This window comes from Dreissena polymorpha, chromosome 7 (genome assembly GCF_020536995.1).
Source record: "Dreissena polymorpha isolate Duluth1 chromosome 7, UMN_Dpol_1.0, whole genome shotgun sequence".
NCBI lineage: Eukaryota > Metazoa > Mollusca > Bivalvia > Myida > Dreissenidae > Dreissena > Dreissena polymorpha.
Window position 1 is genome coordinate 103,501,796 of NC_068361.1, and position 14,668 is coordinate 103,516,463.

The 14,668-nt window shown below is 35.5% G+C and overlaps 1 protein-coding gene across 2 annotated transcripts in view; it reads left to right on the forward strand.

Moving 5' to 3' along the window:
* The first annotated feature begins 282 nt into the window (after positions 1–282).
* LOC127838721 (tyrosine-protein kinase Abl-like) overlaps positions 283–14,668 on the forward strand; it is an 84,287-nt gene continuing 69,901 nt past the window's right edge. For both annotated transcript variants that reach the window (XM_052366688.1, XM_052366689.1), the window contains exon 1: positions 283–570. In XM_052366688.1, coding sequence (XP_052222648.1) covers positions 471–570 — 100 coding nt within the window. In that variant the 5' untranslated portion in view covers positions 283–470. The remainder of the gene's footprint in view (positions 571–14,668) is intronic.

Genomic DNA, 14,668 nt, shown 5'->3' on the forward strand with positions numbered 1-14,668 from the left:
AAATTACGTTTTTGAAAGCCACTTGATGACTTCACTCATATTATACGAAACAATAACGCACAATAACGCTAAGGCTTTATCCATTTATTGGGATTATGTGATAAAGTTCAATAGTCATATTTAAAGAAATATGAAGAGGATATCTCAATGACATATGGGACTTGCGGTGCTGTAAAGCTATATCCCCTTTATCTTTGTTCTGACGATGGGTAGCTCTGCTGATTGAAATATCGACAATCGCACACAACTTCATTCGGTGAGCCTCGCTTTCGTGTGATGAATAAAACCAAGATGGCGCCTGCCTCGGCGAATTGTTACTTCCTCCCATAAATATTTTTAAAAAAATATGATTAATTATACGACATTTGACCAATCTGTTTTAATATGTGCGTACATGCATTGTCAAAAAGCATTCTGAGATGGTAAATAGTGTGGTTCCAGATAGATAAAACTTGTAGGCCCCTACTAAAATGGGGGCTCAGCAAACTAAAGAAGGGAAAACAACAAGGCAAAGAAAAACAAAGGATAACCGTCAAGTCAGTCAGAACTTTGCAACACAAGATTCAAATGGTAAGCACTTATAAGGGGAATTTGTTGAGCAGAAATTCACTTGCATATGTGTCTTTACTTATTTAAAATGTGGTATTAATTTGTGTACAAGAATGACTCATTCATTTGATGTTTTGGGCTTGTCATTTGTTTAGGCTTTCTTTGAAGTACATATTCAATGCCTATTTTTTTTATTTTACGAAACAATCATTTTGCCATTATTTTCAAATAGCCCATAAATGTGCTTAAAGTTAGAAAACATAGAAATGTAACTAGTGATAATGGCCGTCAGACTGCTGCTCAAATGGTCATTGTCTGCTCGGGTTCTACTTACATGTTCCCCGGCCCTGGTACACTTGCATATACTAAAATGTTCCCAGGATACAGTAAATATAATCAAACGTAGCCCCGAATTTTAACGCTAAATCGGTCTTTGGCAGGGCTCACGCTGGGCTCAAATTTTAGGGAGAAGTGACTCCGGGTGCTGGAGGTTTCGGTAAATGACAAGTTTGGTAAATTGATTTATATAGTAAATGCCGTGGAGGGTTCGGTAAATTGGTTTTTATAGAGGTGGTATACCTTCAAAGAGGTATTAATGACACCTATTATTGGCTTACAATAACATCAGGGGCATTTATTCGCAAACTGTTGATTAATTTTGAGTTGAGTAATTCATGCTTTGCCTACGGGGAATGAATGAGCTAATTTGAAAAACGAATTCTGTTAGGAAATTGTAGGTTAATTTACGATTTAAATAACGCAATACTGTTTTTTTTAATAATTGGTGCTTTTATTTAAATAACATAATAGGAATAATAAATAATGATTTATGGCGGAATCAATGTAAGATCTTCAATTAAGTTTAATGCTATTTAAAAAAGGTTCTTGTAAAATATTGTAGACATATGTTGCCCAGCTCTTGCCACGTGGAGGCCACCTCTTGTAAGAGCCAAATGTTGAATTTTATATTACATGTTTTTTTAATTTCTTTCTGGTTGAGAAAAACACAAGAAAAAAACAATATATAAAATCTAATACGTGTACGTAATTAATAAAAAGTAATATAATGTTACGCGTTATGTTTTATAATTTTGTTAAGTGCGCGTGCCATTGAACGTTGAGTTAAGCGAAGAGATACACATATTTGAAAACTGATAAAAATGACATCTAACACAACGCCAGCAGAATGAATACACTGTGTAATAGCAAGCTGCTGTGATGATCACTATCTTATCAGCTTAATACACAGGCACCTGGCTACTGTACTGGAACAATGGGTTTTACGGCCAAAATAACTGATATCATTTTTTGCCTGAACAAATCCGTTGAATAAAAAAATAAAAACTGACTTTGTAATCTGTTTTATTTACCATACTGCAGTATATTATAAATAAGCAACAAGTAAAACATGGATACAATATATACATACAACATATTTTAATATTTCATGTCATTTAAAAAAAATGAGGGCGTAGTCACATATTAATAAGATACATTTATGACACAGTACAATATTAATACGACACATTAGTATTATTCAGAGTTTCCGCATGCCGATTTAATTTAATTTTCTTTCTAATAAAATGAGATACATTTATGTATTTTATAATTACCTAATATCATAATAATTTTATTTTTACAACAAATAAACATCCTTTGATGTCACCACCAGTATTTTTTTGTAAACATGATTAAAGAAGGAAAACGTTTGTTTATTTCACAGTTTGAAAGTTACTGGTCGTGTATGTAAAAACTCGGCCACCAGTGTTAAAGCATGTTCACGATCTAAACATACATATTTAGATTATTTTAAAAATAATACCTTATGTGCTTACCTGATTGTAGGAAAAAAAAGCGAGAAATTTATTTATATAAGAAACAAATATATTTGATATTAGTATTTTAAACCACTGAAAATTTCTCATTATATAAACATGAGGTAGTTTGCCAACATAATGAATATGTTGCCCAGCTCTTGCTACGTGGAGGCCACCTCTTGTAAGAGCCACATTATTTTTTTATTTTTTCTGATACGCTTTAATTAAGGTTTTTTCAACTAATTGTTTAAAAACATGTATTAAAAACAAAACAATCAGGACCTCAAGATAAACTTTTAATTTATAATTTACCTCCCTTGATTAGAATATTAATTAATAGGTTGCAAGCCAGGATAATTAATATTAACACTTGGCAATCATCTCTAAATTGATAAAATCAACTCCGTACATTTAAACAGATAATTTAATTAGTGCCAAACAACTCAATTAATGTACACGCTTATCGAAAAAGGTGCGATAATCCCTATTTATACCAATTTACTGAAACCTCCACGGCATTTACTATATAAATCAATTTACCGAACTTGTCATTTACCAAAACCTCCATAACCCAGTGACTTCTCCCTGGACACTGATTTAGGGAGAAGTGAGGAGACTCTAGGGAGAAGTGGAGAGACTCGGACACAAGGGTTTGCATGTAGGGCTTTACAACACACATATATGTGTATCACATCATTGAAGTATACCACTGTAGTACACATAATTATATTTCTTTTGTGTATCTTAATTTTTCCAGCAGTTCTAACTATCCAAGTAATAATAGACATGACAGATAAATAACAAAAATTTTACTAGCTCAATATTCAATCCATTTTGATATAATATCATATTATACAGACTAAAGTATTTCAAAGATAATATGTTTATGAAGCAGTAGATAACATAAGCTTAATAAAACTGTCAGACCAGATAAATATTTATGTTTGAAATATGACATTTAACATATGCTTTCTTAATAATTATTTTTTATTTTTTATAGTCTTTCCAATTGCAATTTCATGTCAATACAATTCGAAATATAATAAACCACACCGTCCGCATCACCCCTTCTGTACTCTTCATTCTATTTCTTCTTTAAATAACTTCAAAATTAAATTATAATTGACGAAAACTAATGTATCCGAAAACAACAGTCCAAAAATTGTACGCGTTACGCACATGAAACAAATTATGCATATCGTTTAACAGCAAAAAAAAGAAAACCGGTTACCTAGCAAATACGTAATTAATATACAATTTAATCGACATATTGCTTTACAATAGCATAGTTTGTGGGTAAAAAACAACTTAATTATCACCTTTTAATTTCAAACGATAATCGGCAGAAGGCGTAACATCATCGACATAGATCTAATTATTTAATTATCATCCTTTTGTTAATTCAGATTGATAGTCGGTAGAAATGTAAAGTGATCAACTTAGAAATAATTTTTTATTGTTAGGCTCCTTTTTATTTATCTTTAAATACGACGTTTGCCATCGGCCGCTATAGTGTTGGCAGACAACAATATAAACTGTGTATTTCCAAGTATACAGTGTCTGCGCATGAATGACCCAATATTATGTGTGAGCGAACTCAATGTTGATTGGCCAGCTACCATGTGACTTGAATGCTGACTTGACCAATATTGATCGCCGATTAGATAAGTTCGGAGGTTGGGAGAATCTGGGCGGGGTTTGCCTCAAATTACCTGTCGCTCAATTGCGGCACGCTCCAGGCTGCCACAGTGTGTATTGGAAAATCATGTCAGACCTTGACATCGAGAAAACCGGGATGTAAACAAATTCCGATAAGAGGGAGACTGGAAGTCGCTTTTTATCTACAATTTCTTAAATTTTAGGCGACGTTTGGCGTAAGAAAGCGACTTTGTCGCTAACGTCGCCCCCGAGCGCGAGCCCTGCTTTGGTGGCTATTTTTATTTTAAATTAATAATGTTCACATTTATTCCCGAAACTCATACTCAAAAAGCATATGATGCATTTTTAGCTCACCTGTCACGAATTGACATGGTGAGCTTATGTGACCGTGTGATGTCTGGCGTCCGTGTGTGCGTGCGTGTGTCCGTCAACAATTTGTTTGTGTAGACAGTAGAGGTCACAGTTTTCATCCAATCTTTATGAAATTTGGTCAGAATGTTTATCTTGATAAAAACTGGGTTGGGGTTGTATTTGGGTCATCTGGGTTCAAAAACTAGGCCACTAGGTCAAAAACTAGGTCACTAGGTCAAATAATAGAAAAACCTTGTATAGACAATAGAGGTCGCAGTCTTCATTCAATCTTTATGAAATTTGGTCAGAATGTTTATCTTGATGAAATCTGGGTAGGGATTGTATTTGGGTCATCTTGGGTCAAAAACTAGGTCACTAGGTCAAATAATAGAAAAACCTTGTGTAGACAATAGAGGTCACAGTTTTCACCCAATATTCATGAAATTTGGTCAGAATGTTAACTTTGTCTTGAAGAAATCTGGGTTGGGATTGTATTTGGGTCATCTGGGGTCAAAAACTAGGCTAGGTCACTAGGTCAAATAATAGAAAAACCTTGTGTAGGCAATAGAGGTCACAGTTTTCATCCAATCTTTATAAAATTTGATCAGAATGCTTATCTTGGTGAAATCTGGGTTGGGATTGTATTGGGTCACCTGGGGTCAAAAACGTAAGGTCAATAGGTCAAATATTAGAAAAACCTTTTGTAGACAATAGAGGTCACAGTTTTCATCCAATCTTTATGAAATTTGGTCGGATTGTTTATCTTGATGAAATCTGGGTTGGGATTGTATTTGGTTAGTCAGGTGAGCGATTCAGGGCCATCATGGCCCTCTTGTTTGTAAATGTGGGGGTATTCGTCTGTGACAAAGCTCTAGTTTTAGTTTTAACTCTTTCAGGCATAGATACGCATAATCTGGACGCTTTCTTTTCCCTAATACAATTCGTATCAACAAGACTCACTTAATGCGTTCTTATTTTATTCCCGTCCTTATTTATTACCAAATTATCCAGTGTGTTCCCTTTTTAAAAGCAAATCTGGAAAATATTGAGGTTAAAAGTGCGCAAGACTTGCATTAACACAACGATCGCCATTTTAAATTAAGTATCAAAGTATGTAAGCATAATTGACTATTTAAAGATTTGACAAATAACGTCCAATCGTGTTCGCCACTGAACTCGGGTTAACCTCCTGACATGCTGCTCCCAATTTTATACAACAATAAATACATCAACACTAGACGTTGTACTGGTCAGCATATTTTTTGCAGGCTTTTTATTGAAACAAAGAAACACACTGTACAGTACAGGCACCGTCTACTTAAACAAAAACGCCTGTCCACGGTGTTCACTTTTCCCGAAGGCTGACATTTCGAGGGGGCGGACATGCTACTGACTGCGGTGTTCGGCGAACACCTGAAATCGCCGGATTGCACGCTATCGGAAACCCCATGATCGGAACACCCATGATCACCGCGATGACTTTCTTCCAAAGTGACTAGAACCCGTGTTTCTTATCCCTAAATGATAAATAAGCACGTGCACTATTAATTATTATGTTGGTTAGTACAAAAGGCCAATAGAAAACTGCCGACTGCGTCTTTGTTTTATTTTCAAATCAAGCACCCTAAATCCAATATCCTATGCATTACGAAGCACAAACTTTAGATAAGCAAGTGCCGTCTGTCAAAACAATGATTGTACATGTCAGTAAACATATCAAAGTTATGCTCGTATAGGATCTCGGAAACGGGACTTTCTTCAAACATTTACAATTGCCAGAGCTACAGATAAGGGCGGTACAGCCGTAAATACGGCTTTTTCATGAAGGTTTACGCATGTTTATAAACTGGACGTACACTTACAACTTTAATATACTTTTTACGCATTTACGAAAAATATCTGGCGGTACTGATACGTCCGTGTCAGTGCGACGTGATGTATTGGTCTCTAACCTAAGAGCGCTTTTTGTTACTTAAAATTACCGAAAAGTTGTAGATTGGGTTCCGGTATTATTGTCTATTCTATCACGTGATTTCCGGTTACTCGTAAACTCGTCAAAAACAATATGTCTGCGCGCAAGTGAAGGCCGGCTTAAACGAAAGCGGTTAAAAAAAACATTTGTTATTTGTCTAACCATCCTGACATTCAATCTGTAAATCCAGTTGAAGTGTTTGCATTAAGTCTATGCCAACTTTGATAGTTAATTGCTGAAGCAATGATTCTTTTGAGATGAGACAGTGGCATTAGTGTTCATTTACTTAGCTCACTATTTGGCTTCTGTCATAAGTTTTAATGTGTAGTTGTATTTGCATCATAATTCCGAAACGAAAAACCTAATAAAGTTACTGTTTAAAAAGCTAAATATATTTATGCCCCCCTTCGAAGAAGAGGGGGTATATTGCTTTGCTCATGTCGGTCTGTCTGTCGGTCGGTCTGTCCGTCCACCAGGTGGTTGTCAGACGATAACTCAAGAACGATTGGGCCTAGGATCATGAAACTTCAAAGGTACATTGATCATAACTCGCAGATGACCCCTATTGATTTTGAGGTCACTAGGTCAAAGGTCAAGGTCACGGTGACCAGAAATAGTAAAATTGTTTTTGAATGATAACTCAAGAACGCATACGCCTAGGATCATGAAACTTCATGGGTAGATTGATCATGACTTGCAGATGACCCCTATTGATTTTGAGGTCACTAGGTCAAGGTCACGGTGACCCGAAATAGTAAAATGGTTTCCGGATGATAGCTCAAGAACGCATACGCCTAGGATCATGAAACTTCATGGGTAGATTGATCATGACTTGCAGATGACCCCTATTGATTTTGAGGTCACTAGGTCAAAGGTCAAGGTCACGGTGACCCGAAATAGTAAAATAGTTTTCGGATGATAACTCAAGAACGCATACGCCTAGGATCATGAAACTTCATAGGTAGATTGATCATGACTTGCAGATTACCCCTATTGATTTTGAGGTCACAAGGTCAAAGGTCAAGGTCACGGTGACCCGAAATAGTAAAATGATTTTCGGATGATAACTCAAGAACGCTTTTGCCTAGGATCATGACACTTCATAGGTACATTGATCGTGACCCACAGATGACCCCTATTGATTTTCAGGTCACTAGGTCAAAGGTCAAGGTCACAGTGACAAAAATCGTATTCACACAATGGCTGCCACTACAACGGACAGCCCATATGGGGGGCATGCATGCTTTACAAACAGCCCTTGTTATTATAATATATGCAAATGTTTCTGTAAAGTCAGTTATACACCCTTCAATATCCAAGATGGATATGGTAGTACAGGTACTAATTGATTTTCAGCGTTACTCCTTTTCTTTCCGTCAGAGGCAGTACCGTTACTGATTTCACAAATCCTTATCTGGAGCTCTGAATTACTATATTTATTTTCATAAGATTTGCTGAAAACAAATGAGAACCAAACAAACGAACACACACAACGCAAAATATAAATAATTATGACAAATTAAATTAAAAAAAAACGTTGGTTTATTTTCGAAAAAATCGCTTTTACTTTCTCCCGATTTCTAGAAAATGACTTATACATGATGAATGAAATCTCAATATAGATGGCGCTGTTCATTGGTCGTTGTAAAAGAATATTCATGAACTGTACGCGGCATTTTGTGTGCAATCAGTTACAGTACAATAACTGTTGCAATATTGAACAAACTAAAAGATGATATTGACACAGCATTTTTGCCTTTTATTTTATTCAGAGGAAATGTCACTTCCAAATCATTTGCAAGATACCCCGATACTTAAATGGAAATTCACTACGAAGCTTATACAATGTTGTCTGCTCTTTGCAGTTTTTTGTGTATACATGTACATTAATACACCCACGCCTATTTTCGCGCGCTTTTTGTCAATACAAAACTGGACACGAAAATATCATGGGCATATACATGTTTTTATTTGTGGCTACAATTTGTGACAGAACATGACCTGTTCACGATGGGCGCACACCACATTAAGTGATTTACGCCTGTTGGAATACCCTTGTCCCGATTGGACGCTTATTATTTCATCAAATCTTTAAATAGAAACATTTGCCGAAATTCATTTGATACTTTACTTTTGTCGTCAATATTTACACTTATAAATGAAAGGGATCAATACAAAATGTGTATGTTCAATTATTTTATTTTTAGCAAACACCGCGGTAGATATTATGGGTTTCGCGGTGATTCACAGTGTTCGCCTTATGGCAGACCGCCCCCGCGACATTTTATCTGAACACCCATCGGGGGGTTCATATTGGTAAGCGAACACAGTGGGATGAACACTGCGCGAGTGGCGTTTGTTTAAGTTCACTTCGCCTGCACTTAACATGAATGGCTGTTTATTCAAAGCCAGCATTTATTAAAGTGGCATACACGTTAATATTCTGAAGCTTTTTTTAGATTACAAATTGCATTTTGCTTATTTAAGAATTCAGCAAAACATTTATAGCTGTGTGTAATGAATTCAACAATATTTTGTTAAAATTATTATTTGTATTATTCCCAAAACTGTCTGGACCCCAGCAAATTTTACATGTATCTGAAATGTCCAAGGTCCGTCTTTTTGTTACTATTTTGTTTTTTGACAACTTTGGATTGGATTATACTTCTTTTAATCTGTATACTCAATTTTTACTGAGTGACAAATACAATAAGTTGAACATCAACCTATCATATCTATTTTTATGCAATTTATCTATCTATAAATGGGCATAATATTGTGTAATAAAAAATAGTATCTCTTGGTTTATTTAAACGCACTGCAGACGTAAACAAAGTTTAGAAACAAAGCTCTGACCCATGTATAGAAAAAAATAGAATTGTAAGGTACTTGCAGCTTTACTATTGGATGAAATTTTGACCATTTGCAAATATTGATACATGTAGGTCATGAAGTTTATTTGTTTCTTTGTTACACTTTTTGAGAAATGAGGCATTAAATGCTATTGACAATGCGTCAAATTAAGTCCAGCTCAATGTCTGAATGTCAAAACTGGATTTCCAGGTCAAATGAAAACACTGATGCAGCTTACATTTGTATTTCATTTGTATTTCATTTAACCATTTACCACTTAGATATCATCATAATGTATATGTATTTTGGCGTGTTTGTAGTCCCTTAGAAAGTTAAATTTAATTAAAGACCTGACACCTCTCTTAATAGAATCAAGTTTTAAAGACTTCATTTCCAACCCGAACATACAGATGAGCAGCAAACAGCATAAAAACCTCAACAGACAACGAGTTACTCGCAGGCTGTTCTGGTTTTATGCTGTTTGCACATAACCATTTCACTTTGCTTCTGAGTGGGAAAGGGTTAATAAGACCATGTTCTTAAGCTAAATATAGAGATGCAAACTCAGAACATCAACATGAAGAATTTGAGACTAATTAAGGGATTTCACAACAAAAAAACTTGTTAATAGCTCTGCTGTTTTTGGATAAAACCCGAGGTATTGTCATAGCCAGCTCGTCCTGTCCTCCGTCGTCTGCGTCATGTTAAAACATTGACATTTTGCTCTACAATCAAAGTGCTACCACATACAACTTTGAAACTTCATATGTAGATGCACCTAGATGAGTTCTACATGCCACACCCATTTTTGGGTCACTAGGTCAAGGGTCAAGGTCACTGTGACCTCTAAATTGTTTAAAAAAAATTCTGACAAGCTTTCATTTATTCAAAACTGCACCCACAGCCGAGCTTTGGCATTCGTTATGCGGTGCTCTTGTTTCAATATTACAGTACACTCCACGCGTTTTCCCCAATTTCCCTCCATACTCTGCGGGTTTCGACCTGGAGGGAGATTAAAAAAATCCCGCTATACGCGGCGTTTGCATGATTTTCGACGCGGCGGTTAACGATCGGCAAAATTGATAAGCCGACGAGGCGGCCCTCGGCGTTGGCAACGCGGGGGAAACTCCGCGTTTTACGAGATAACGATCAATTTAATTTTGTTTGACTTCCTGATTTTCAAATAAAATTACATTTATTACAAGTACATACATGTACATGTAGTATAATATTTACAATTAAAAAAAACAACCAAGATAGGTCGATCCCGACGTGGTTGTAGAAGTAGTTGTTGTTGTATAGAAAACTCGTTGATTTACGACACACAAAACGTCGTCTTTTAACTAATACTTACCAATTAATATAAACACAGTTTGCAACATTGTTTTTATTTTGATAACTTAATCCAAAGTTAAATGTTAGCAGGTGATTTTCTATACTGAACATGTATACAAATGACCAAGGACCCTAAAAATCTCGCAAATCTGTGTGAATTGACAGTTTGACGTAATCAAAGAAAAGCCGCTTCCTGTCTAAAGGCATAACTTACTCAAGTGAACACGTTCAACGAATGCATAAGGAATGGTTTTAATTGTCGGAACAAAGTCAATTCTCTGCTCGCTAATGCATTGATTTTCTCTTTGTTTGTAGGTTATTCCATTGATTGCTAAAAGGTGGTAACTATTGACTTGATAATTGCATTTAATATTCACAGTTGTATTCTTGTTGCGTCGACATTCTAAACAATGTTTACCAGTAATTATGGACCAAATCTGCAGAGTGACATTCACACATGTTAATCCCTTTTGTCAAAACACCGCAGACAGCAGTCTACATTTGGTCAGTAGACAAGCTTTGCGTGTTTTCATAACGTCAAACACTTAAAATCCAGTTCCGCCCAGATGTCTTCTTTATTCAGTTTACAGTACAATTAGTGTTATAATAATTACTCTACTAAAATACCGTAACGATAAAGATTCGGCGTGTTCGATTTGAAATTATTTTAGAGGAAATATCAACTTATTCGCGATATATTTTCGTTAATAATTACCAAAGAAACTTTTAACCGAAATCAACAAAATTTAATGTTCTCTGCGCTACAAAAAGTGTATCAAAAAAATCAATACATGCACGCTTTGCAGGAGTATACATTGTACCTTGACCTTGTACATTGCAGCATAATTTTCACGCGCTTTTGTCGGGAAATATATACATGATGACTGTATATTGGAAGCATTTTTAAACGTTGTGTTAACAATTAAAAATTGTAGTGTGTTTCAGATTACTAATTATTATTCTCATTTGGAAATTTTACGGAACATTATTCTTGTGTCATATGTGTTATGATTTAAATATAAATTTGTCAAATGTATTATATTAGACTAATTCATATTGTAGACGTACCTGTATTTATTATAACAATGTTTTTATTTTTTGGCATGCCCAGTAGCACACTGCTAACGCGGCGTTGCGCGGCGAACACTGATAAGAACGAAAAGTGTCTGCATTTACCGACTAGCCTAAAGTAATACACGCAGCGGGAATTAGCGAACGCGGCGTAACGCCGAGCGTTTTATCGAGTTCACCTCGCTCTTCCAACGCCGCGTGAACACTCGCTAGCAGAAAAAAAAAACGCGGTTTTTTGGGGAAAACGCGTGGAGTGTACTGTATGTAGCTGATCAATAGGTCTTTTAATAAAAAAAAGAGGTTTATGGGATCTACAGTACACTCCATGCGTTTTCCCCCAAAAATGCGCTCACTCCGCGTTTTTATTCCTGCTAGCGAGTGTTTACGCGGAGTTTGAAAGCGAGGTAAAACGCGGCGTTCCGCTGAGTTCGCTATACCCGCAGCGTGTATAACTTTGGTCTAGTCGGTAAATGCAGATGATTTCTGTTCTTATCAGCGACCGCTGCGCAACACTGCGTTAGCAGTGTGCTGCTGGGCATGCCAACAAATAAAAACATTGACATTAAAAATTGTTTAAATACTGTGGCTTATAAAAATAAAGATAATTGTATAAACAATTCATAAATGTTTTTATTCACAGGTACGTCGACAATATGAATGAGTATACGACACGTAAAGCTTTTTGCCTAATTTATATTTAATTCATAACACATATAACACCAGAATAAATGTTTTGTTTAATTTCCAAATGAGAATAATTGTTTGTAATCCGAAACACGCTTCCAATTTTTATTGTTAACACGGCGTTTACAAATGCTTCCAATATACAGCCATCATGTATATTTCCTGACAAAAGCGCGCGAAAAATATGCTACAATGTACAAGTTCAAGGTTTATGCGTGAAAAGCGTGGAAAGTGTGCGTGTATTGATTTTTTGATACAAACTTTGTAGTGCAGAGAACACTGAATTCTGTTGATTTTGGTTAAAAGTTTCTTTGGTATTTTTTAACACAATTATATCGCGAATAATTTTTTATTTCCTCCAAATTAATTTCAATTCAAATATCTTTATCGTTATGGTATTTTAGTATAGTAATTATTGAAACAGTTATTGTACTGTATACTGATTAAAAATAACATCTGGACGGAACGGGATAAAGGGTATGGCGTTACAATGTATGTGTTGTTTTGACAAAAGGGATTAACATGTGTGAATGTCACTCTGCCGATTTGGTCCATAATTTCTGGTTAACATTGTTTTGAATGTCAACGCAACTAGAACACAACTGTGAATATTTAATGCAACTCTCAACTCAATAGATACCACCTTCTTTTAGCAATCAATGGAATAACCTACCTACGAAGAGAAAATAAATGCTTAAGTGAGCAGAGAATTGACTTTGTTCCGACAATTAAAACCATTCCTTATGCATTCGTTGAACGTGTTTACTTGAGTAAGTTATGCATTCAGACAATTAGAAGCAGCTTTCCTTTGATAACGTCAAACTGTCAATTCACACAGATTTCCGAGACTTTTAAGGGTCCTCGGTCATTTGTTTACATGTTCAGTATAGAAAAAACACCTGCCAACATGAAAACTTTGGATTAAATAATCAAAATAAAAACAATGTTGCAAACTGTAATTGGTAAGTATCAGTTTAAAGACGACGTTTTGTTTGTCATAAATCAGCGAGTTTTCTATACAACTACTTCTACAACCATGTGGGGATCGATCTATCTTGGTTGTTTTTTTAATGGTATATTATATATATATATATATATATATATATGTAATTTTATTTGAAAATCAGGAAGTCAAACAAAGTTAAATTGATCATTATCTCGTAAATCACAGAGTTTCCCTGCGTTGCCAACGCCGAGGGCCGCCGCGTCGGCTTATCAATTTTGCCGATCGTTCAACACGGCGTCCCAAATCATGCAAACGCCACGCATCGCGAAATTTTCTTAACCTCCCTCGGTGTGACTGCACGGGGCGTATGAAGGGAAATTTGGGAAAATGCGTGGAGTGTACTGTACCATACTGTAAAAATTTGCCTAGTTTGGATTTGACAGCATAATTATATCAACACATCCAATATGGTGTTCAAATCTTTGTTCCAAAGACTATTATTCCAAACTGTATACGGCCCTGCATTTATTTGAGTTATGTACGTGTTAGTATTAACATTTATTATATACCTGTTTAATGCTTTTAACAAAATACAGGTTGTATCAATCGTTAAAATAAAAAATCCCGTATTACGCTACTCGCTGTTTCCAATTCCGTATTACCATACTAGCCGGACTACTTCGACCCATTTAATGACGTCACATTACACGCACCGAAAATAGAAATATTTTATAATACGAAATATATTACATTGTACATCGTGTGACGTTATTCCTGTGACAAAACACAATAGTTTTATCTAAACTCTGTAAGGACATGTCAGACGTGGTGTTTTTAAGCAGTAAACTATGTGTTAAAAACGTATTTTGGAGTGTGTGTTTATCGTGCATAAATGTATATTTCGATAGGAATACAATAAAATAGTGTGGTTTAAACTAAGTTTCGATAAAGACATTGAAGATAGAAGTGGAAGTGCATATCGTTTAAGCGTTTTTGTTATAAACATCGGATTAAAGTTGTCAACTTAATTGTTATAAAAATTGGATTAACGATGGCATTAAGGTTAGCGTGTCGGAAACCTGTGTTTTCCCGGTTCGAATGTTTACACGTTAATTTACATTAACTGTATTCATACCCGTCTTAAATAAACTATGGCGTACCGTTTTAGTCATTGTTTTGTCAGTTTTGTTATAGTAAATAATACATTTGTTTACTGTTTTCGTTAGTTGTTGTATATAATAAAAGGAATATTACGCTTGTCAATTGTTCCAAGAGTTTGTATCACTCTCGTGGCTTGTGTTATTTCGCATCACACTCGAGGCTCCGCCTCTCGTGTGATACGTCATCACACAAGCCACTCGAGTGATACAAACTCTTGGAACAATTGACTAGCGTAATATTCCGTATGGATTCCAGCCTCTCTTTTAAGCT